Genomic DNA, 26,247 nt, shown 5'->3' on the forward strand with positions numbered 1-26,247 from the left:
AAATACCTAATAACTCCTCAAAATCTGTGTTAGATTGGAAATACAAACAAAAATTTGGATTTCTGATTCATTCTAATTTTCCAACTGTGCTACTAAATGGAATGACTAAAAGGATTCAGTTTTGCTTACTAAGTTGTTCTTTTCCAGAATGAATCTCACCATCACAAGGTTTTTCAGAAACCTTTTCCTGAAGTCTTATCTATAAGTCCAGTCAGACAGTCTTTGTCCCAGTTGTGTAACTTCATGGTTTCTTACTCATGAAAATGTAAGATAATTTTAAATTGGGCTCCAATTTTCTTGGAATGGTAAGATATAAAGTTTTTTTAAAAATTCCAGGTAATTAAACTGTGTACATTTTTTAAAAATTCCTTCTTACAGGCTATACTTGAACTTGGTGCTTGGAAATGTGAACGTGACGCTTCTCAGCAAGCAAGCTAAGTAATATCAGTTTATGTTTTGGTCTGTTTTTCAGAATATATTCCAACATGTTTTCCAGTGCTAATGACCAGCTAATTTGCTTATCTGTTGACTTTGACTTTGAAAAGGATAGTAGTTTTTTTCTCTCTTATTTGTTTTCTTTCTTTTTATGAAAGTTCTAACTTATCTCAGAATATAATTCAATAGGTGCCAGCAGACACTTAGCATGTTATCCCAAGAAACTATTCTTCATTTGTTAGTGGAGAGTATGTCAACAGAATATTTTAACTTCTGGGAACATTACAGTTGAACTCATATCTATACTTACTCAGCGTATGGACTTTCACTTTACAGCTGTAAAGTGATCATAAGTAGGAATTCTGACCTTTGCCCTCATGCCCACCGATCCCATGGATTCTCAGATCAATTTATGTTCAAACTACCATGCCAGTGAGATCAATTTAACCTGGAACCTTTTGGTATGCTTAATTACATTTTTAATTGTTCAGTCTTCTGAAGAATTCCTTTAATTGGTACTAAAACAATATTTAGTAAATTTACCACCTTTAATTACTAGTCACATTGAATACTTTTTTAGTTTTCATTTGTCTAGTTATGATGCTGGGATTTTCTTTTTAAAGTTATACTGCCAAGTTAATTGTGAATTGCTTCCTGTAATTCATCTTTACATTTTAAAAATTGTGCAGAAAGTCCAGAAAATATATTAAAAATGTCTAGAAGGTGCCATGTGACATCCAAAAATTCAAGCAAGCTACTGATTTAAATTCAGTACAAAACTTCCTGGACTTCCCCATTGTCCTGGCTCCTGCATTTCATTATGAACAAGCTCTGGGGTTTTCTCCTAACCGAAGACCATTGGTGCACTCCATTGAGCTGATGCCAGAAGAACCACAATCATACAAACTGGCAGTTAGTTGGTTTCAAATGGACTGATTTCTTAGAAATTTTATTTGCTTTCCTGTTTTACTGAACATACCCAACAGCATTCTCCTCTACTTCAAGCCAACCATCTGAAGCATACTCCAGTTAATGAAAATCATTGCACTATAGCTCTGCTGTCACTCTGCATTATTCCTAAAATAAGGCCATTCCATAAAGTTCACTCAGTAATTGCATAGTATCCTTGTAAAGCCTATGGTAAAGTTTAAGATGCCCATATTTATTTACAATACTTTTAGTTTGATGTAGATTTTGCTTTTGTTGCTTTAAGATAACTAACAAAGTCCCCTTTGCCCACTAGCTCATAGAACATAGAACATTACAGCAGAGTATAGGCCTTTTGAAATTGCACCGCCCTGTGAAACTAATCTGAAGCCCATCCAATCTACAGTATTCCATTATCATCCATATGTTTATCCAATGACCACTTAACTGCCCTTAAAATTGGTGAGTCTACTACTGTTGCAGGCAGGGCATTCTCCTGAGTAAAGAACCTACCCCTGACATCAGTCCTATATCTATCACCCCTCAATTTAAAGCTATGTGCCCTTGTGCTTGCCATCACCATCCAAGGAAAAAGGCTCTCACTGTCCCATCCTATCTAATCCTCTGAGCACCTCTGTCTCTACTAAGTCACATCTCTAACTTCTTCTCTCCAATGAAAAATGCCTCAAATCCCTCAGCCTTTCCTCAAAGATCTTCCCTACACACCAGGCAACATCCTGGTAAATCTCCTCTGCACCCTTTCCAATGCTTCCACATCCTTCCTATAATGTGGCGATCAGAACTGTACACAATACTCCAAATGTAGCCGCACCAGAGTTTTGTACAGCTGCAACATGACCTATTGGCTCCAAAACTCAATCCCTCTACCAATAAAAACCAACACACAGTCTGCCTTCTTAACAACCCTATCAACCTGGGTGGCAACTTTGAGTGATCAATGCACATGGACGCAGATCTCTCTGCTCATCCACATGACCAAGAATCTTACCATTAGCCCAGTACTCTGTATTCCTTTTACTCATTCCAAAGTGAATCACTTCATACTTTTTTCTGCCTTAAACTTAATTTGCCACTTCTCAGCCCAGCTCTGCAGCTCATCTACGTCCCTCTGTAACCTTCAACAGCCTTCTGCACTGTCCACAACTCCACCGACCTTAGTGTCATCTGCAAATTTACTATCCCATCCTTCTACGCCATTATCCAGGTCATTTTTATAAATGACAAACAGAAGTGGCCCGAAAACAGATCTTTGAGGTACACCACTTTTAACTGAGCTCCATTTGATGAACATTTCAAATCAACCACCACCTTCTGTCATCTTACAACTAGCTAATTTCTGATCCAAACTGCTAAACCGCCCTCAATCCCATGCCTCTGTATTTTCTGCAATAGCCTACCATGAGGAACCACTTTACTGGAATCCATATGTACCACATCAACCGCTTTACCCTCATCCACCAGTTTGGTCACCTCTTGAAGAACGCAGTAAGGTTAGTGAGGCGCGACTTACCCTTCACAAAACCAAGTGGACTACCCCTCATCAAATGGTTCCATTCTAGATGTTTATAAATCCTATCTCTTAAATCTTTTCCGACACTTCACCCACAACCGAAGTAAGGTTCACTGGTCTGTAACTACCAGGGTCGTCTCTACTCCCTCCCTTGAGCAAGGGAACAAAGTTTGCTATCCTCCAGTCTTCTGGCACAATTCAATGATGACATAAAGATCAAAGCCAAAGGCTCTGCAGTCTCCTTCCTAGCTTCCCAGAGAATCCTAGGATAAATCCCATCAGGCCCAGGCGACTTATCTATTTTTATACTTTCCAGAATTGCTAACACATCCTTAGGAACTTCCATCCCGTCTAGTCTATTAACCTGTATTGTCCTCAACTACATTGTCTTTTTCCTGTGTGAATACTGATGAAAAGTCTTCATTTAGCATGTCTCCTATCTCGGCGGACTTCACACACAACTTCCCATTTCTGTCCTTCACTGACCCTAATCTTGTTCCAGTCATTCTTTCATTCCTGACGTAACTATGGAAAACTTTAGGGTTTTCCTTGATCCTACATGCCAAAGACTTCTGATGTCCACTCCTGGCTTTTAGATCTCTCTTTAGGTCCTTCCTGGCTAACTTGTAACTCTCAAACGCCCGAACTGAGTTTTCACATCTCAGCTTTACATAAGCTCAGAGACGTTATACTGATGAGGTCCCTCTTTTCTGTTGGAATATTGTCTAGCTTTTTTATAAAATTCACATCAAAAAGTGAGAAGCGAGGGAGATTGAACACCCTAATCATTCTGTAGAAAGCAAGTGTTAATGTGGCAGAGTTACATTTATAGATACAGCTGTCTGTAGGGAGAGAAGTAACTGGCCAGTTTAGGGCTCTGGTGCAGCAGAGCACAACCATGAAACCAATGCAAGTGAAGCCCAAGCTGACTCCATCACTATCAGACCAACAGTTTTTTTTTTAAAAACACAAATAGAATTTACGGTGTTGTATGAATGTTTGCAAACTAGGATTTGAAGAACAGTTCTACAGAGAGTGGTGGTGGAGGGTTGTTTTTCAGACTGGAAAAAAACTGTTTTAAAAAACTGTTGTCAGTTGCATTTTCCAGTTGCTCTGAATGACATAACTTTGTTCAAGTGTAATGCTCAAGCTGATTTAGTAATTTCAGTGCAAAGCCCAAGAACAACTTCTTCAAACTTGCAATGTATTCTTTTATTGTTTAAAAACAGCTAATAATAATAATGCATTATTTCACTACTGAAGTTGACCAGCTTTCTCAAAACAAAATGTTGCCATAACTTCCAGTACCTAGAGAATTCTGCTTGGTCATGAGCTGGATAGTATGATGTTTGTTAAGTATTTCTTATCAGTCAGTCAGCAGTGATCCCGTTACAGTTTGCAGTCAAATCAAAACTAGGATTTATTACTGTACAAAAATGTCAATCAATGCGATCTTGTGAAAATGAGAACCGATTCCACTTAACTTTCATAAATTGGTTTTAAAAAAAACTTGGGGGAGAAATGCGCATTTTTCCATTTCTCAAAAGTCTGAAATACAACTGTTGATTAAATCTCATGAATTAAATACAACCTCATTTTTAGCCAACAGTCTTGTTGCTTTTGGTTTTCGTATAATATCTACCTGCAACCGTTTGAGAAACACAAATAGAATTTACGGTGTTGTATGAATGTTTGCAAACTAGGATTTGAAGAACAGTTCTACAGAGAGTGGTGGTGGAGGATTGTTTTTCAGACTGGAAGCCTGTGACCAGTGGAGTGCCACAATGATCAGTACTGGGTCCACTATTTTTCATAATTTATATAAATGATTTGGATGTGAGCATAAGAGATATAGTAAGTAAGTTTGCAGATGACCCCAAAATTGGAGGTGTAGTGGACAGCCAAGAAAGTTACCTCCAGATTACAACAGGATTTTGAGATATGGGCCAATGGGTTGAGAAGTGGCAGATGGAGTTTAATTCCGATAAATGCGAGGTGCTGCATTTTGGGAAAGCTAATCTTAGCAGGACTTGTACACTTAATGGTAAGGTCCTAGGGAGTGTTGCTGAACAAAGAGACCTTGGAGTGCAGGTTCATAGCTCCTTGAAAGTGGAGTCACAGGTAGATAGGATAGTGAAGAAGGTATTTGGCATGCTTTCCTTTATTGGTCAGAGTATAGAAGTTGGGAGGTCATGTTGCAGCTATACAGGACATTGGTTAGGCCACTGTTAGAATATTGCATGCAATTCTGGTCTCCTTCCTATCAGAAGGATGTTGTAAAACTTGAAAGGGTTCAGGAAAGATTGACAAGGATGTTGCCAGGATTGGAGGATTCGAGCTGTTGGGTTGAATAGGTTGGGGCTATTTTCCCTGGAGCGTTGGCGACTGAGGGGGAAACCTTGTAGAGGTTTATAAAATCATGAGGGGCATGGATAGGATAAATAGACAAAGTATTTTCCCTGGGGTCGGGGAGTCCAGAACTAGAGGGCATAGGTTGAGGTTGAGAGGGAAAAGATATAAAAGAGACCTATGGGGCAACTTTTTCACGTAGAGGGTAATACATGCATGGAATGAGTTGCCAGAGGAAGTGGTGGAGGCTAGTACAATTGCAACATTTAAAAGGCATCAGGAAGGATAGATAAATAGGAAGAGTTTGAAGGGATATGGGCCGGGTGCTGGCAGGTGGGACTAGATTGGGTTGGGATATCTGGTCGACATGGACGAGTAGGACCAAAGAGTCTGTTTCCGTGCTGTACATCTGACTCTAGTTCTAAAACTGAAAGAACAGAAAATCTATAGTTTGTTCCAGTCCATTAAAGTTCAAAAATCTTAACCACTGTTTCCAACAATGTTTTCACAGGTTTGCCTACAAAGACGAATATGAAAAATTCAAACTTTATTTGACCATCATCTTGTTACTTGGTGCAATATCTTGTATGTTTCTTCTGAATAGGTAAAGGTTTTGTTTTATCCAGTAAAATTGAATTTTTAAATGTTAGTTGAAATTTGGACATGAAACAATTCAATCGTGCTGATTATTGCATGATAGGCCATTCTATATAAATGTTGTGCTTTGCTTTTGTTAAGTTATTTATACAATTGAGAAGAACCAAGTATTGGTAATATTGGAAATGTTTAATTTTAACCCAGTATCAGCTTTTTGCATTAGCTCAATACATAAAATATAGCTCCCTTACTTACACCCAAAATAATGTGCTTTATCTCAAACTGCAAAGGAGAATTCTAAATTGCATGAACTGAGTTTTGTTGCATTCTTCGTAGTGTCTGGCTTTTTGAGTAAGACCTCCCGGTTTTATGACCAGTCAATTTACAACCGACAGTAATAATCAGCACAAGTTTTACTAATAACCTACGACCCATAAAAGAAATGTATTGTGACTGCTCAAATGTCATATACTCTGACCTTTGAAATTACCAAACAGAATTACATTACATTTGAACTCCAGTTTCTATGTTGAAGTGACAAAGTTTCAATCCAGTCCACAGAAACATGGTGTTAATCTTAGATTGACTACTTTTTTTGAGTTTACAAAATGTTTGTTGCTTTTATGTATGTAATTGAATTTTTAAAAATCTGTTCCAGAAATATTCTGTTGTTTTGCTTTTAGTTATATATGCTAATTTTTAAGAGAAAATCAAAGAACACTGTTTATACAGAATAGTCCTTTTGGGCAGTGTCTAAAATGATTGATTCATTTAAATTTTGCAATGCATAATTTTAATTACATAATTTAGCATCAGTTAAAATTTCCAGGGGGACCGAAGAAAGAGAAATAAGGGCAAAAACAAAATACAGAATGGGAAATTTTTAAAAATGTGATAGGCCAGGAATTCAGTGACAAGAATTCAATAGGGCCACAGTGCGGTGAAAAAAAATGCAAATGGAACTAAGAATAGAACAAAGAAGAACAAAGAAAACTTACAGCCTAGGAACAGGCCCTTCGGCCCTCAAAGCCTGAGCCAATTCATATCTACTGTCTAAGCCTGTTGGCCAATTCCTAAGCATCTGTATCCGTCTGCTCCCCACATGCATCTGTCCAGACGCCTCTTAAATGAATCTACCGTGCCTGCCTCTACCACCTCTGCAGGCAACGCGTTCCAGTCACCCACCACCCTCTGTATAAAGTACTTGCCACATGTATCCCCCTTAAATGTTTCACCTCTCACCATGAAAGTGTGACCTCTCATTATTGAATCCTTCACCCTGGGAAAAAGCTTATCTCTATCTACCCTGTCTATACCCTTCATGATTTTGTAAATCTCAATCAGGTGTCCCCCCCGCTCAATCTCCTTTTTTCTAATGAAAACAAACCTAACCTACTCAACCTTTCTTCATAGCTAGCACCTTCCATACCGGGCAACATCCTCATAAACCTTCTCTGCGTCCAAAGCATCCACATCCTTTTGGTAATGTGGCAACCAGAACTGTACACAGTATTTTAAATACAGCCGAGCCAATGTCTTGTACAATTTTAACATGACCTGCTAGCTCTTATACTCAATACCCTGTCCGATGAAGGCAGGCATACCATATGCTTTCTTTACCGCTCTGTCCACCTGGCTACAACCTTCAAGGTACAATGAACCTGCACTCCCAGATTTCTCTGCCCATTAACTTTTCTCAAGGCTCTTCTGTTCATTCTATAATTCACTCTAGAATTAGACTTGCCTAATTGCATCACCTCACATTTGTCTGGATTGAACTCCATCTGCCACTTTTCCGCCCAACTCTCCAGTCTATCTATATTCTCGTGTATTCTTTGACAGTCCCTTATGCTTTCTGCCACTCCACCCATCTTCGTGTCTTCTGCAAACTTGCTGATCATACTAACAGTGCCCTCTTCCAGATCCTTTATGTATATCACAAACAGCAGTGGCCCCAGCACTGAATCCCTGTGGAACACCACTGGTCACCTTTCTCCATTTCAAGAAACTACCTTCAACTGCTGCTCTCTGTCTCCTATTGCTCAATCAATTCTTTATCCACCTAGCTAGAACACCCTGTACACCATGTGACTTCACGTTCTGTATTAGAGGAGTGAGCTGACTATGAAAAATTAGGGAATTTTACATGAAGGGATAATGGTGAATAGGCAATGGCGAACGTTTTAGAGTGCCTAGAGGAACTGCAATAACCGCTCATTCCTGTCTAGCACAAAAATAAAATTGGAAGGGTGGCCTGACCATGGCTATGAAGGACATTTTAATATTAATAAGGAAGGAGCATACAAATTCGCCAGAAAGAAGCAGCAAACCTGAAGGTTGAGCGCAGCTTAAATTTCAACAAAAGGAGGATAAAAGGATTGAGTGGGAGAAAGGGATTGAAAGAGATTTACTGGGAGAAAAGAGTAAGCATCCAAGAAATGTACAAACTGATTGTAAAGTGTGCAGAGGAAAAGCCTAATGAAGGCAAATTTATGTCCCATACATTCAGAAACTGTAAAGTTATAAAGGGGAACTAAAAGACGGCAGACCAATTAAATACATACTATGGTTCTATCTTGAAAACTGAGGACACAATGTCCCAAAAATATTGAGGAACACAAGGTCTGGTATAGCTTTTTTGTTGGAGTCAGTGATGGTTTTGCTAATTACCCCTTTTGTGCAATTTTTAAAACGTAAGCATGAATTTAATTTTTGCTGACAACTTGCTAAGTTGATTCTGTGTTTAATGGCTAAAATGATTTATTGGCCTAATTTCATATTTTATAAATATATCAGATTAGGACATGTTTGAGTGCAAGATGCACCATTTTTATATTATTAGCATTAAAAGTGCTAGATAAATTGTTACCTAATATTCGTTCTGTCACAGCAACCTGGAAATCCCCATACAAACCTTGCACAAATTAACATCTTTAAATTACTGCACGTGGCTATGCAGAAATAAGTTTAAAGGGATTGTATACTTTGAAATCAACCATATACTTAAACAAAAAAATTAGAGAGAAAGTTGCTCACTGAATGAAGCTAATCAGTTGTGTAACATGTATTACATTGGAAATAGGGTCAGTTTGCTGGATGAAAGGTAAAAATTGATAACTACAATTACTGTGTTGGTAAAGACTGCAAAATTATTCATTTACTTCAAATATAAAAAACAAGTTTGATTGTACAGACTTCATCAGTAAGGAACTCCACTGCTACAAGCCCCATCATGGCTTAATTACTCCATTTCTAATAAAGGTTACCTGTTTTTGTTGAAAATGTGTTGCTGGAAAAGCGCAGCAGGTCAGGCAGCATCCAAGGAGTCAACGTTTCGGACATGAGCCCTTCTTCAGGAAAGGAAAGCCCTTCCTGAAGAAAGGCTCATGCCCGAAACATCGAGTCTCCTGCTCCTTGGATGCTGCCTGACCTGCTGCGCTTTTCCAGCAACACATTTTCAGCTCTGATCTCCAGCATCTGCAGTCCTCACTTTCTCCTACTTGTTTTTGTTACCAGGGTAATTGATGAAATCTTTAATTTTCTGCTGGTCTGGTATTACTGCACATTAACAATAAGAGAGAGTGTGCTCATCAGCAATGGATCAAGGTAATATGACACATTGTTATTTTTGGTACTGTTTCCAAACTATTTTGACAATTAACGCTCCATTTTTGTATCATCAAAACAAGTTTTAATTATTCCATAGGACAAGCTCTACAGATACATCTAAACTCTAAGATCAGAAGACATAGAAGCAGAAGTAGACCATCTAGCCCATTGAATCTGCTGTGCCATTTAATGAAATCATGGCTGATCTGATAACCTTCAATTCCACTTTCTGCCTTTTTGCTATAATCTTTGATTCCTTTACTGATTTAAAAAATCTACAGCAAACTTTATTTTGTTTTAACTGACACCTAATGAATAGGCACTCTTGATAAACAGGCAAAAGTTTATACACCTGAAATACTGCAAGTTTTACTATATTATCATGATGTCCAAGTAGTCAATTGAGGGTATGTGAGAAAGTTCTCTTCTGGTAAGTTTTTTATTTAAGGCAAAGTTGCATTATTATTTCAGTGATTTATGCTGTAGGTACAGTATAAGTGATGTGTATACCCCCGCATTATGTTTCTATGACTTAGTGTGTGTTTTTACATTGATTATCTGGATCTCTTGAACAGCTGGCATATTTGATCAACTAGCACACTCCTGGTCCCACAGGTGTCAATTAATAAAAAGGTTGCTGTATCTCCACTTTGGGGTTCTCAAGGCTGTCATTAATTTTATTCAAACAGGAAAGAATTCCACACATTCGCTATCCTCTGAGAGAAGAAATTCCTCCTCCTGTCTGTCTTAACTATATGTCCCTTTATTGTGTGATTATGCCCTCTGGCCCTATACTGTCCCACAAGAGGGAACAATCTTTCCACATCTACCCTGTTAAGTCCCCTAAGAATCATGTTTCAATATGGCAGCATAGTGGCTCAGTTGTTAGCACTGCTGTCTCTCAGCGCCAGGGGCCTGGGTTCAATTCCAGCCTCGGGCGACTGTCTGTGAGGCATTTGCACATTCTTCATGTCTGTGTGCATGCTCCAGTTTCCTTCCAAGGTACAAAAATGTACAGGTTAGGTGAATTGGCTGTGCTAAATTGCCCATAGTGTTCAGGGATGTGTAGGTTCGGTGCATTAGTCTGGTAAATATAGGATAGGGGGAAAGAGTCAGGGTGGGTTCTATGATTCTATAAATATGATCGCATTATTCTAAGTTCCATTTGATTACAGACCCAACTAACTCAACCTTCCCTCAGAAGACCTTTGTTGGAAAAACCCATCTAATGTCCTTTTAGGAAAGAAAACTGCCATCCTTACTTGGTCTGGCCTACATGTGATTCCCGACGCACAGCAATATGGTTGACTCTCTTGGGAATCGGCAACGTTAACTAGCAACGTTCATCTCCCGTGAATGAAGTTTTTTTTTGAAAACTCCATATCTGACATCAACCAACATAAACTTTGCTGGACTGCCTCCAATGTCAGTACATCTTTCCCTAGGTAAAGGGCCCAAAGCTGTTTACAGTATTGTAGCTGTGGTGTGACTAATGTCTTGTATAGTTTTAGCAAAACTTCCCTACTTTTATGCTCCTACCTTCTCATTTTAAAGTTAACAGTATGGTTAGGTAACTATAATTTTAGACTTTGTTTCAAAAATATATATTTATGGTCACTATCAATGGTACTTTAGGTCCTTCTGTACCTATATTAGAAAGCTAGCTTAACTTTCCGGTAACCATGGGAGAAGGATTGCTGTATGATCTAAATTTCAGAATTGTACGTGAATATTGCTTTCAAAGACTGATCCAAATATGTCATTTAATTGGAATTGAGAGTTGTATTATACAATGCAAAGAAAGTGTTGATGTTGCTCCACCTTTACCACTACCAGCCCCTGATATAATCTTGTTAACCAAGGTGTTACCCTAGAGCACATGTGCAAAGGATCCAAAACAAGGACGACACTGTAATACTATTTATGAAATAACTTCTTTCCAATCATGAGATGGATTAAAGAGTTGAGGCATCAATTTAAGGATGTAGGACTTGAGAGCAGGAGTGGCCATTTGCCCCTTCAAACCTATTCTACAATTCAGTAAAATCATGGCTGATCTGATTGTGGTGTCAGCACTGTTTTCCTTCCTGCATTATTCTCTTATTCTTAAACACCTGTACAGTATCCTAATGTATAGTTTATCTTCTAAAACTATAAGTGACTTTTATTACCATGGGCCTTGAGTATACAGCAGACCAACAGTGTGTACAGCATTTTGCAAATAGGATTCTTTTGTGTCCCTGCAAGTAAAACAAGCTTGTACAGTTATCTGAACAATTATTCATGATCTTAGTTTATGTGCTTGCATCCGGAAAGGATCCATCTGATGTTTAGTGCATTTTCAATTTTGTCTGCTGTAAGTCAACATAACAGCCACAACTCCCAAGAAATTATCTAAACAGTTTCTCAGCAGCATTCCTTGTTTTCTGTGGTTCTTCTGCTGAAGCTATGGCAAATGTGTAAGATCATTTCAGAGGAAGTTTAATCCCTTGGTTAGCTTGTTTTTGTGTGTGTGGTCTCCTTTTCGCATCTTGAATCTCAGAAGCTATTGCATTTTGGTAAACCAAACAAGGGCAAGACTTGCAATTAAAAGTAGGACCTTGGATAGTGCTGTAGAACAGAGACCTTTAGGTTCTTGTTTGTGTCACATATAGATGGTAGTTAAAAAGGTATTTAGCGCACTTGCCGTCATTACTCGGACGTTTGAGTATAGAAGCTAGAATGTCATGTTGAGGTTGTCCAGGACAGTGATAAGGCCTTTTATGGACTACTGTGTGTAGTTCTGGTCGCCCTGTTATAGGAACAATATTACTAAGCTGGATAGGATTCAGAAAAGATTTACCAGCCTGTTGCTGGGAATGGAGGGTTTTACCTATAAAGAGGCTGAAAAGGCTGGGACTTTTTTCATTGGCGTGTGGGAGGTTGAGTGACCTTTTATAGAAGTTTATAAAATCATGAGGGGCATAGCTAAGGTGACTGGCAGGTGTCTTTTCCATAGGGTTGGGGATTTCAAAACTGAGGGCAAATTTTTAAGGTGACAGGAGAAAGCATTAACAAAGACAAAAGATGGAAAATTATAGGCCGATTAGCCAAACCTCGGTTGTGGGTAAAATTCTAGAATTCATCGTTGAGGATAAGATTTCTAAATTCTTTGAACTGCATGGTCGAATTAGAACAAGTCAGCATGGATTTAGTAAGGCGAGGTCATGCCTGTAAAACCTGTTAGAATTCTTTGAAGAGGTAACAAGTAGGTTAGACCAGGGAAACTCAGTGGATATTATCTACCTAGACTTCCAAAAGGCCTTTGATAAGGTGCCTCATGGGAGGCTGCTGAGTAAGGTGAGGGCCATGGTGTTTGAGTTGAGCTACTGGCATGGATTGAGGATTGGCTGTCTGACAGAAGGCCGTGAGTTGGGATAAAAGGTTCTTTTTCAGAATGGCAGCTGATGACAAGTGGTCTCCCGCAGGGTTCAGTGTTGGGGGCTGCGGGTGCTCACTTTTATATAGAAGTGATCTGGACGAGGAGATGGGGGCATTCTAGCGAAGTTCGCTGATGATATGAAGTTATGTGGACAGGCAGATAGTTCTGAGGAGGTGGGGAGGCTACAGAAAGGTTTAGACAATTTAGCAGAATGGTCCAAGAAATGGCTGATGAAATTCAATGTGAGCAAATGTGAGGTCTTGCACTTTGGAAAAAAGAACGCAGGCATGGACTATTTTATAAACAGTGAGAAAATTCATAAAGCCAAAGTACAAAGGAGTGCTAGTCCAGGATTCTCTAAAGGTTGACTTGCAGGTTGAGTCCATGGTTAAGAAAGCAAATGTAATGTTGTCATTTATCTCAAGAGGGTTGGAATGTAAAAGCAACAATATGCTACTGAGACTTTATAAAGTTCTGGTTAGGCCCCATGTAGAATACTGTGTCCATACCTTAGGAAGGACATACTGGCACTGGATGATCCTTGAAATGGTAGGCCTAACATTGAGGATCCTGGGATTGTATTCATTAGAGGTTAGAAGGTTGAGGGGAGATCTAACAGAAACTTACAAGATAATGCATGCTTAGAAAGGGTGAGCGCTGGAAAATTGTTTCCGTCAGAGAGGGATACTAGGACTCATGGGCACTGCCTTAGAATTAGAGAGGGTCAATTTAGAACTGAAATGGGGAGACATATGTTCAGGCAGAGAGTAGTGGACCTGTGGAATTCATTGGCACGGAGCGCAGTGGAAGCCGGAACGTTAAATGCCTTCAAGGCAGAGATTGATAAATTCATAATCTCGTAAGGAATTAAGGGATACGGGGAAGTGGTGTTGAAATGCCCATCAGCCATGATTGAATGGTGAAGTGGATTCGATGGGCTGAATGGCCTTTGTTTCCTATTTCTTATGGTTTTACGTCAAAGACAAATGGAGCAACCTTTTTTAGTGGTTTGCATGTGGAATGAATTTCCAAAGGAAGTGGTGGATGTGGATACAGTTACAATGTTTAAAAGACGTTTTGGATAAGTGCATTAATGAATAAATGTTTAGAAGGATATGAGAGCAATGCAGCAGTGGGGGGTTCGTGTTTAGTTTGGGATTATGGTCAGCATGGATTGGTTGGTCGGAAGAATCTCTTTCTGTTTTGCATGATTCTGACTGTATAACTGATACTCTGCAGCAGAAATACCGTCTACGTTTCCTTCTTAAAATAAAAAACAATAGTACTTCAACACTTAGTATCTCGGCAGAAAAATTTAAGCAGTCTGACACTCTTAAGTTCTGAGTGATATTTCTGACATGTAATCCCATAAATTCTGTGCATTGTCACATGCCTTCCTGATCTGGATTACCCGACTAGGTGGGATCATACTTTCTGACTACTATTTTGCCTGTCTGCTAAATTAGCCCACTGATCATCACAGCATGGTTTCTAATTTTGGCATCTGCTCATTAATTAAATAAGATATTTCTGGCTATGAATTTATGAAGTGTTATTAGTACCTTCAGATTAGAAGCCTTATTTAACCCTTCTGACGTAAAGCCGATTTTCCCACTCTGTCAAAATATGAACTTAGTACATCCAGAGAGCAACATAAAGAGGCCTGACGATTTAATTGAATATTTAATATGCCATATTTAGACACCTGTATCAAACATTGGAAGCATTACATTTTTGACACATTACAATTGTAGTTACGTTGGAACTTACAAGTATGGCCAAAATCTAAGATTTAGCGCACACACTCAGCACAAGAGCCCACTCTCGTCTCATTTGAATGTATCTTACCTCTTAGATTAGTAGCTTTTGAGCCAATAGGGAATACGTAATTCCTGAATTTGGATGTAAGCAGAGAAGGCATTATTGGGTGATGTTGCCTTCTTGATTGCTGGAAGGCCCAATATGACATAGCATAAGATTATGGCTGTCCTGATGTCTTAGCAAGATAAGCGAATGAATAGCTGTGATCTCAGGACAGTAACATCTCTTGATATTAATTAATCTTGATTAGGATAGCAGAGGAGATTATAATCTAACTTTTATAACCCCAGAATTAAAAAACAGAACATTCAACAAGGTTTCTACTCCTGTATCCAACAATTATTGCCATAATCATCTGTGTGGATACACGATTACTTAACACTAGTTTGAATTGGCTGAAGTATTTCCCAAAATTTAATAATCTACAGTATATTCATCTCCATTCAAATGAATAATTGGCACTTAACTCCAACATGTGAAGCTTGGACAAGAACTTGTGAAACCATATCTCAATAGAGAATGAGAAGGGAGTTTAAAAAATTATTAATTTCAAAGAGTCATATGGCATAGAAACAGACCCTTGGGTCCAACTAGTCCATGTCGACCATAATCCAAAACTAAACTAGTCCCACCTGCCTGTGCTTGGCCTATATACCTCAAAACATTTCTTATTCATGTACTTATCCAAATGTCTTTTTAGACATTCTAACTGTACCTGCATCTACCACTTCCTCTGGCAGTTCATGCCACTGTGTGAAAAAGTTTGTCCTCTAGGTTTGAACTCGACAACACTAGGGCAACAACCTTTTTTTATTCTCCTTGTCTATGCCCCTCATGATTTTATAAACTCAATAAGGTCACCCTTCAACCTCCTCCGCTTCAATGAAAAAAGTCCCAGCCTATTTTTTTATAATTCAAACCCTCAATTCCCAGCAACATCCACGAAAATATTTTCTAAACCATCTCCAATTCAATAATATCCTTCCTATAGCAGAGCGACTAGAACTGCACTCCAGAGGAGACCTCACCAATGTCCTGTACAACCACAATGTTTCTAGGTCAAGTCAACAAATTAAACTTAAATTCCAGTAAGTATAGTGTTCTGCTCAGTGTTTGCCTGTAGGATGAAGGGAATGTCTTGCTCAACCATTCCTCATCTGTTGGCCCTTTATCCATTTAGAGTTTAGAACAATGCAGGGTGATCTTATTGAAACATACGATTCTGAGAGGGCCTGAGATGCTGAGAACATGCTTCTTTTCTTGGGGAATCTTCTGGAACCATAATTTCAGAATAACCAGTCTCCCATTCAAGATGAGGACATTCTTCTAAGTTAATCTGTAGAATTCTCCAACCCAGAAAGCAGTGAAGGTGAATCACTGAATATATCCAAGGCTGAGTTCAACAGATATTTGATCTGCAAAGAAATCCAAGGTTATAGGGTTACTCGTGAAAGTGGACCAGACACCACAATCGTATCAACCAATGAGAATAGCACTAACCGATTGAATGAGGGTCAAATGGCCTACTGTTCTATTTCTTATGTTCTATAAACTGCTCAGGTGAACATAAATTGATTAAGTTAGTTGTGGTATTCAGGGTCACAGGATGAATGCTGTATAAAAGGCTTAACTGATGATGAGACCAAAGACACTTCTTAGGTCCATGAAAGAGGGAGTTTATGCTATAAGTAATCACAAATCTTTGCATGTTGTATTCCATTGATACTGATGATTCCAATCTTGGTAGGGGCAAGTTGAGTAGACAACACAAGAGCAGAGTATAGAATAGACACATGATCTCAAATTTTGACTCCACAATGTTCTTGACTTAGTTTTCGACAAGATCCCATGAGTCAGCCTGATTCAACTTTGTTTCCAATCCAATAGCTTGCACATGGTACTGTGTGTGAGGCGATTGGTAGGGAAGCACACCAACATTCTAGTTACTTCTGGCACACAGGTGTTATTGCAAAGGTGTTTACTTTCTTCATAATGCAATCCTCAGCTCTCTTAAGCTGTCAGATGAAACCTGAAGCTGCTAGACTTATATTTAAATGGGCATCCCAGCTTCCTGTGCTTTATCCCATCTCTATTAAATCCAAATGTAGGTGGTCAGGTATGATGTATTCAAGTTTGAACATCACTATCAAGCCAGCATACTTTGTTTTTGAGAGTTAAAATTTACCTTTGACATAATTCAGCCTAATAAACTTCCCAAATAACCTTTTCTGTTTGGTTTCAACTTTTGAAGTGTTTTCATTGAGTATAAGAGAACGTGATTTTGAGGTTGTACAACACATTCATGAGGCCTCTTCTGGAATGTTGTGCCCAATTCTGGTCGCTCAGTTATAGGAAGGTTATTATCCAGTTCGAGTTCGGAAGAGATTTATAAGGTTGTTGCTGGGTATGGAAAGTTTTGAGTTATAAAGAAAGACTAGGACATTTTTCACTGGAGCATAGAAGGTTGAGAGGTGACCTGATATAAGTTTATTAAATAATGAGAGGCATAGATAGTTAGTGGTAGTTGTCCTTTCCTTAAGATGGGGAATTTCAAGACAAGAGGACATGCAGCAGAATACACATACACATATCCCAGAGGTAAAAACAATGACTGCAGATGCTGGAAACCAGATTCTGGATTAGTGGTGCTGGAAGAGCGCAGCAGTTCAGGCAGAATCCAAGGTGCAGCGAAATCGACGTTTTGGGCAAAAGCCCTTCATCAGGAATAAAGGCAGTGAGCTTGAAGCGTGGAGAGATAAGCTAGAGGAGGGTGGGGGTGGGGAGAAAGTAGCATAGAGTACAATAGGTGAGTGGGGGAGGGGATGAAGGTGATAGGTCAGGGAGGAGAGGATGGAGTGGATAGGTGGAAAAGGAGATAGGCAGGTAGGACAAGTCCAGACAAGTCATGAGGACAGTGCTGAGCTGGAAGTTTGGAACTAGGGTGAGGTGGGGGAAGGGGAAATGAGGAAACTGTTGAAGTGTTCTGAGGCGGAAGATGAGGCGTTCTTCCTCCAGTCGTCTGGTGGTGAGGGAGCGGCGGTGAAGGAGGCCCAGGACCTCCATGTCCTCGGCAGAGTGGGAAAGGGAGTTGAATGTTGGGCCACAGGGCGGTGGGGTTGATCGGTGCGGGTGTCCCGGAGATGTTCCCTAAAGCGCTCTGCTAGGAGGCACCCAGTCTCCCCAATGTAGAGGAGACCGCATCGGGAGCAACAGATACAATAAATGATATTAGTGGATGTGCAGATAAAACTTTGATAGATGTGGAAGACTTCTTTAGGGCCTTGGATAGAGGTGAGGGAGGAGGTGTGGGCACAGGTTTTACAGTTCCTGCGGTGGCAAGGGAAAGTGCCAGGATGGGAGGGTGGGTTGTAGGGGGGTGTGGACCTGACCGGGTAGTCACGGAGGGAACGGTCTTCACGGAAGGGGGTGGGGAGGGAAATATATCCCTGGTGGTGGGGTCTTTTTGGAGGTGGCGGATGATGTGGTTTATGCGAAGGTTTGTAGGGTGGAAGGTGAGCACCGGGGCGTTCTGTCCTTGTTACGGTTGGAGGGGTGGGGTCTGAGGGCGGAGGTGCGGAATGTGGACGAGATGCGTTGGAGGGCATCTTTAACCACTTGGGAAGGGAAATTGAGGTCTCTAAAGAAGGAGGCCATCTGATGTGTTCTGTGGTGGAACTGGTCCTCCTGGGAGCAGATACGGCGGAGGCGGAGGAATTTGGGAATACGGGATGGCATTTTTGCAAGAGATAGGGTGGGAAGGAGAGTAATCCAGGTAGCTGTGGGAGTCGGTGGGTTTGTAAAAAAAACGTCAGTGTCAAGTCGGTTGTCATTAATGGAGATGGAGAGGTCCAGGAAGGGGAGGGAGGTGTCAGAGATGGTCCAGGTAAATTTAAGGTCAGGGTGGAATGTGTTGGTGAAGTTGATGAATTGCTCAGCCTCCTCGTGGGAGCACGAGTTGGCGCCAATGCAGTCATCAATGTAGCGGAGGAAGAGATGGGGAGTGGTGCTGGTGTAATTACGGAAGATCAACTGTTCTACGTAGCCAACAAAGAGACAGGTGTAGCTGGGGCCCATACTGTGTCCATGGCTACCCCTTTGGTCTGGAGGAAGTGGGAGGATTCAAAGGAGTAATTGTTAAGAGTGAGGACCAGTTCGGCCATACAAATGAGAGTGTCGGTGGAAGGGTACTGTTGGGGATGTCTGGAGAGGAAAAAACGGATGGCTTGGAGGCCCTGGTCATGACAGATGGAGGTGTAGAGGGATTGGATATCCATGGTGAAGATGAGGCGTTGGGGACTGGGGAAACGGAAGTCTTGGAGGAGGCGGAGGGTGTGGGTGGTGTCTCGAACGTATGTGGGGAGTTCCTGGACTAGGGGGGATAGGACAGTGTCGAGGTAGGTAGAGATGAGTCCCATATCCCAGTTGTTATCTCGTGCCGTTTATTTCTTCTAATTTATATGACTGTTCTCCCATCTCCTGTTTTGTTTGAAATATATATTCGTAAAGTTTGGAGAAGAAGTCTTTTTTTAATAATGAATAATCTTTTAATCATGACCAATGCGTCATATCACAATGGTGCGGTTTCCAAAATATATTTGCTTCAGTATGTTTAGCAATATTAACATCTAAATATGATGTAAATTAAATATAACTACCCATAATTAAGTAATAATTTTACCATGGAATTTATGCAGTGTGAATAATTGTGTCCACATTGATAAAATAAATCTTTTATAGTGCAGTTACACCCTCCTACTATTGTGGCAATGTAGTGCCTAGGTTTTGCATCTGCAAGCTCAGCCAAAACTGCAGAGAAACTGTCCAGTACACCAGTGTTTCTTATGTTACCAGAAGTTTAATTATTTCATTGCAGGCTGAATTACTTAACATTCAAGCTAAATTATATCCATATACTTTCATCTCCCAGCATCACTGTTTCAACTGAAGAGTACATTTGCCGTGAAGATTTTCTGTGCAAAATTGCAGATCAACTAAATCAATATTGTCCAATACAGTCGCCAGGAGCCACGTGTGGTTAATTATTAATTCATATGTCTAACTGCATTTTAATTAATTACCCATAGAGCAACTTGTGGCACGATATATCTAGTGAGTATATTTCAAAGAATATTTTTGGACCCCCTAGAAAAATCTCCACAAACTGCTTTTTGACACTGAACCATTGTTATATTTCTGTGGTATTATTGAATTGCCGCAACTTATAACTGACAGTTATTACTTTTTCAGTCGGACTCTGATCCCCGGATTTGATTATGCCAAAAGAAAATGAGCAATAATTGAGAGAGGCACAGACTTTTGTTTTATCACCAAACTAAAACTACTGACTGACTGTCACACCCAAGCCTTTACTAGTATCGATACAAAGTCCTGTCAATAAAGCACAGAACAGCTAGTTTGGTCAAGTGACCAGCTGCAGTAAAATTACTAGAAATGATGCAAGTAGAATAATCAAGTTACTTTTAATAAATTTGAAAGGATATAATTGTTTAATTAGACTTGATTGTTCAGTTGAAAAGATGAAATATAATCATCAATTGTTCTGTTCAAAAAAGTGTTTGAAATTCAGAATTTTTTTATTTGTTCATCAGATGTGGCAGGATAATTGGCCATCTGTAATTGTCCTTGAGAAGCTGGTGGTGAGCCACTGCCTTGAACTACTACAGTCCGAGTAGGTAATGATAGGGAGTTCCAGGTTTTAATCCACTGACCATGAAGAAATACAGGTTCACAATCCTTTATCCAAAATCGTTGGGGCCAGTTGTTTATCGGAATTTTTCAGATTTCAGAATAAATGACATTTTTCAGTGAAATAAAATAATTACCTTTCAGCGGATACACGTGTGAAATAGTACGAGCGCTGAGACGTAATTGACAGCTGCGAGTACTGAGGTAAAAACAATGACTGCAGATGCTGGAAACCAGATTCTGGATTAAAGGTGCTGGAAGAGCACAGCAGTTCAGGCAGTATCCAAGGTGCAACGAAATCGACGTTTCGGGCAAAAGCCTTCATCAGGAATAATTCCTGATGAAGGGCTTTTGCCCGAAACGTCGATTTCGCTGCACCTTGGATGCTGCCTGAACTGCTGTGCTTTTCCAGCACCATTAATCCAGAAGCTGCGAGTACTGGGCCACACCACCACATCTGAGTGATGAGGTTCGAGTGGGTGTGAAGTTGGATCACATGTTAGCACACTAAAATGACGTTCTACACTGCATGAAAAAGTTTTAGAATTTTGGATAAAGGATTGTGTATCTGTACCAGTTTTATGGTTCCAAGTCAGGATAGCATGTGACTTGGAGGGAAGCTGACATCTTGGTGAGTATGCATCTTGTGTAAAATTGCACATTTGAATGTGGTGTTAAGAAACCTCACTGCATCCTGTAGGTACTGCACATGGCCGCCATGGTGTGCCCATAGTGGAGAGAGTACATGTTCAATGTGGTAGATAAAGTGCTAATCAAGAAGCCAGCTTTTACTTAGATGGTGTCAAATTTCTTGGGTTTTTTTTTTGGAGATTTATATCCAAGTAAGGGAAGAATCTTTCATCACTTGTTCTTTGTAGATGGTGGAAATATTTTGGAAAGTCAGGAGTACTTGCAGCAGAATATCCAGTCTTTGATTATTACAGTATTTACATGGTTCATCAAGTTAATGTTCTTTATTCCCCGGTATTAGATGATGGTGTTGGACTTAGCAATGTTAATGCTATTGAATGTCAAGGAGAAGTGATTAGATTCCCATTACGAGAGGTTATTTTGCCTGGCACTTCCATTGTATGAATGTTAGTTATCATTACAAGCTAAACACTGAATGTTTTCTGGGTCATAACATGTTGCATGTGTGTATAGATTGCTTCTGAGAAAATTCTGGTTTCCTTCCTATCAGAAGGATGTCGTGAAACTTGAAAGGGTTCAGAAAAGATTTACAAGGCTGTTGCCAGGGTTGCAGGATTTGAGCTATAGGGAGACATTGAATAGGCTGGGGCTGTTTTCCTGGAACATCAGAGGTTGACTGGTGACCTTAAAGAGGTTTATAAAATCATGAGGGGCATGGGTAGGGTAAGTAGACAAGGTCCTTTCCCTGGGTTTAGAGTGAGAGGGGAAAGAGACCTAAGTGGCAACGTTTTCACACAGAGGGTGGTGTGTCTGTGTGGGATGAGCTGCCAGAGGAAGTGGTGGAGGCTAGTACAATTGCAATATTTTAAAAGGCATCTGGATGGGTAGATGAATAGTAAGGGTTTGGAGGGATATGGGCCTGGTACTGGCAGGTGGGACTAGATTTATGTTGGGATATCTGGTCATCATGGACAGGTTGGACGGAAGGGTCTGTTTCCATACTGTGCATATCTATGACTCAAAGTGTAAATGATAGTGAGCAACCTGCAATAATTAAACAGCCTCACTTCTTGGAGGGAAAGTCACTAAAGAAAATGAAGATGGTTGACGCTAATGCATACCCCTGAACAACTGTCTGGGGACTATGCTATTTGACTCACAAATGTCATCTTTTGTGCTACATATTAGTTCAACCAGTTCCCACCCTCCATTCACATTGTTTTCAGTTTTGTTAAAGTTCCTTGATGCCACAATTGGTCAAATAATGCTTTAATTTCATCCTTGGAATTCAGCTTTTTATTTTGTCTGTATCTGAACTAAAGCTGTAATGACATCTGGAAGCAAGTGGTCCTAGTAAAACCTAAACTTGGAATCAGTGTGCAGGTAATTGGCAAATGCTGCTTAATAGCACTCTCAAGGGCACCCTCTGTTTCTTTCCTGATGCTGAGAGTAGACAGGGATAATTGGCCAGACTGCTTTTTGTGGCTAGGACATAACTGAACAGTTTTCTTTGGTTGGGTAGAAGTCAGCTTTGTAGCTGTTCTGAAATGGCTTGTCTAGAGATGCAGCATATTCGGAAACACAGGTCTTTACTAATAGAGCAAATATGTTGTTATCCGTAGGTTTTGGTTTTTTTTTTGCTGGATCCCATGTGTTGAAGCTGTGTGATTATTGTGGAATGAACTAAATTGGGTTTAGACTGACCTCCTTAGTTACTTTGATCTCCTAAGAGGCCAAGATGATCATTCATTCAGGACTTGCGGCTGTACAGGACATTGGTTAAGCCACTGTCGGAATATTGCATGCATTTCTGGTCTCCTTCCTATCAGAAAGATGTTGTCAAACTTGAAAGGGTTCAGAAAAGATTTACAAGAATGTTGCCAGGGTTGGAGAATTTGGGCTGTAGGAAGAGGCTGAACAGGCTGAGGCTGTTTTCCCTGGAGCGTTGGAGGCTGTGAGGTGACCTTATAAAGGTTTACAAAATTATGAGGGGCATGGGTAGGGAAAGAGGGATAGGGTAAAAAGGCAAAGTCTTTTCCCTGGGGTGTGGGAGTCCAGAACTAGAGGGCATAGGTTTAGGGTGAGAGGGGAAAGATATAAAAGAGACCTAAGGGGCAACTTTTTCCATGTAGAGGGTGGTACGAGTATGGAATGAGCTGCCAGCAGAAGTGGTGGAGGCTGGTACAATTGCAACATTTAAGAAGCATTTGGAAAGGTATATGAATAGGAAGGTTTTGGGGGGATATTGGCCGGGTGCTGGCAGGTGGGACTAGATTGGGTTGGAATATCTGGTCAGCATGGATCGGTTGGACCGAAGGGTCTGTTTCCATGTTGTACATCTCTATAACTCTATGACTCTAAGTATGTCAGCTTTCTCTTATTCCGTCTCCTGGTTTGTTGAATTCCTTAGTCCGATGGGAATACTTTTCGCTTTATCGATTAAATGCCCACCACCATTCATAGCTGGATATGGCAAGTGTGCAGAGCTTCAATATGATTCATAGATGTTGAATCACTTGGTTCCTCACTAAAACCTGTTGCTGATGGTGTTTCTTGTGCATGTGGTCCTGTGTTGCTTCACTGAGTTGGTTGCTCATTCTTAGGGTGTGCCTGACACCTCTCAAGAAGCTAGTGTTAATCCCCTAGCTTGATGCTAATGATAAAGTGGGGAATGCAAGGTTGATGTATCATGGGAGTCCAGTTTTGGGTTGCAGATTGTCTTGAATCACAGTTTGTCACACTAAGTGCCACACAACACCAAAGGAAGATGTTCTGTGTCAAGACAGGATTCTACCAATACTAATCTGGACAGAGATAGCTGCGACAGATGGATTGATTCACGTAAACAAAGTCGAGCAGCTTTTGCCTTTAAGTTGTTTAACATCCACAGCTTGCCAGTATGATGGCTGTGTTTCTCAGGGTAGTGGTGCTACTGTGGCACTCTTGGTGATGGATGTTGAAACTCATTGTGAATACTCTCCTCATCACCCACCCCCAAAGTGGTTGCTGGTTTTTGTGTTGCTTTTGGGTGGCACATGAAGGAGTACTGTTTCTTCATGTGGTAGATTAAGACATACTGGTCCATTCTTGATGTCAAGAGTCCAGATAGAGTCAGAATACAAGTGTTGAATATCTCCCTCCGGTCACATAATTCTGACTTTATACACATTATTGCCATGTCATTTCTCATGTGTCTGTGCTGCCAGTTTGTCAGAACATGTATGGTGACGAAGGCCTGAGATGTTTAGCCAAATCACGGAATCAAAGCTGGACATCCATGATGTGATATTCGAAGCATTGCATATCCTACCTTCCCTGTTATTATCAAGGGAATAAATGCTTGCATTAATATCAAGCAGGACTTACTCGCCATTAACAAAGCTGTTGCTTAAATAGTATGTTATATCAGTGTTGACACAACCCCAGATTTGGTGTAGAGGATCGTGCAGAGTTGACTTGCCTGGATACATCTTTGATGTTTTCAGTGCTTGGGTCAATGCTGGATGGTTTGGTTTAATTTATTATGAAACTTTTCCTTATAACACCTGCCTTCCACAGAATGACTTAATCAGCCAAGAAGTTGCATACAGGTCAGATGGTGTAAAGACAGGCTTTCTTTCCTAAAAGATGTTTGTAAACCAGAGATTTTTTACAACAATCCAATAATTTCATGTTTGGCATTACTGAAATTAGCTTTTATTGTAGATTCAATTCATTATCTGAATTAAATTCCCAAGCTGCTCAGTAAATTTGTAATTTGTGTCTTGGTTTTATTAATCCAGGTGTTTGGATTACAGATTCAGTCATGTTAACCATTGTGGTACCCATAAAGAATGTATGAACTAATGTAGAACACCATAAGCGTTTCATGTTTCTAGCAGTTTTATAACTGGAATTAATTCTGAAATGGCTTAAATTACAATTTCTAATTTTTTAAAGTTCTTGCATTGGGCATGCACAAATTATTTTTAATTCAATCCTAGCTTTCTTTTCTTTGTTAATTGTTTTTAACTTGCAGTGCCTGACAGCTTACATGTGTTTCAGTGCTTTTTGATACTTTGGAAACTTGAATCATAATGTCACATTACAAGTGACCTTAATAAATAGTTAATTTGGTTTCAATAATCTTTGATCTTCACTTTTTTATTTCTTTATTTGATAGAATCAAGGGCTGGTGGGTGTCTCATCATTATGTGTCGACGTTTCTCTCCGGGGTAATGTTAACATGGTAAGTTTTTTATTGTTTCCCCCAGCACTGGGGAAAAGTACACAGTTGAATGTTCTAAATTATTTTGGGAAATTTGTGGTCCATTATCTAGTTACGTTTACAGCGAAGTCTTTCATCCTCCTGTTAAGCGTTTAAGAAATATTCACGCTCATGCCATTGGAAATATTCCATCTTCAGTCTGTGTTGAATTTGCTAGTTGCAGCAAACAAAGTGGTGCAGTATTGCAATTAGCTATAACTTCACTGAACTGAGGAAATAAGAATTAATCAACATGTTTTTACAACTGATCACAATACTGTGACTATTCTGGAAGTGCTCATGTGCAGACACCAGCTGGAATTTTAGCCTTTATCTCAAGTTGGTTAGAATATTAAAGGATGAAGGTTATGTCAATGGATAGATTCCATTTGAATTTCTCCATTCAGGTGCTCAACTAAGAGAATTCCCTTGCAGGGAATGTTGTGCAGATTCTCCAAGAATGATAGCTGAAATGTTTTTTTTAAGGATTGTATTCCCTTGAGTATAGAAGATTAAAGTGTTACCTAACTAAAGTGCTTCAGTTGATTTAAAGGATTTTATTTTTAGAAATTATTTCCTTTTCTAGGAGCAATCGAACATTTGGCTTAGCTCTAATTTAACATTAAACATTCAGAAATAACCTCCAAGAAGTGTGCTCTCATGCAAAGTTTTTAGTGCAGTTGTGGAGCTTTCCCTCAAAAATCTGTTGAAGCTAGGGTAATTTGAACATTTCGAACTAGGATTAATAGATTTTTATTGCCTAGCACATTAGGAGATCAGGAAGCAAGCTGGCAAAATGGAGTTGAAATACAAATCAGCCGTGATCAAATTGAACAGCAGAACAGGCCTGTGTGGCTAAATGATTTGGTCCTGTTTTAATGATGGTATTTAAATAGTTAATTCTTATCTTTTGCACAGTTAAGTAACTTGCAAACTGTTGATGTAAAGACTCTC

General features: G+C 39.8%; 1 protein-coding gene across 2 annotated transcripts in view; it reads left to right on the plus strand.

Annotated features, from left to right (window-relative positions):
* The window catches only part of tmem120b (transmembrane protein 120B), a 61,965-nt gene that overhangs the window by 26,610 nt on the left and 9,108 nt on the right, over positions 1-26,247 (plus strand). The window contains exons 4-7 of one of the 2 annotated variants that reach the window (XM_060843996.1): positions 379-438; positions 5,754-5,846; positions 9,356-9,445; positions 25,210-25,275. In XM_060843996.1, the coding sequence (XP_060699979.1) occupies positions 379-438; positions 5,754-5,846; positions 9,356-9,445; positions 25,210-25,275 (309 nt within the window). The remainder of the gene's footprint in view (positions 1-378; positions 439-5,753; positions 5,847-9,355; positions 9,446-25,209; positions 25,276-26,247) is intronic. The other variant, XM_060843998.1, reaches the window with a different exon arrangement.

The sequence above is a fragment of the Hemiscyllium ocellatum genome, chromosome 24 (genome assembly GCF_020745735.1).
Source record: "Hemiscyllium ocellatum isolate sHemOce1 chromosome 24, sHemOce1.pat.X.cur, whole genome shotgun sequence".
Lineage (NCBI taxonomy): Eukaryota > Metazoa > Chordata > Chondrichthyes > Orectolobiformes > Hemiscylliidae > Hemiscyllium > Hemiscyllium ocellatum.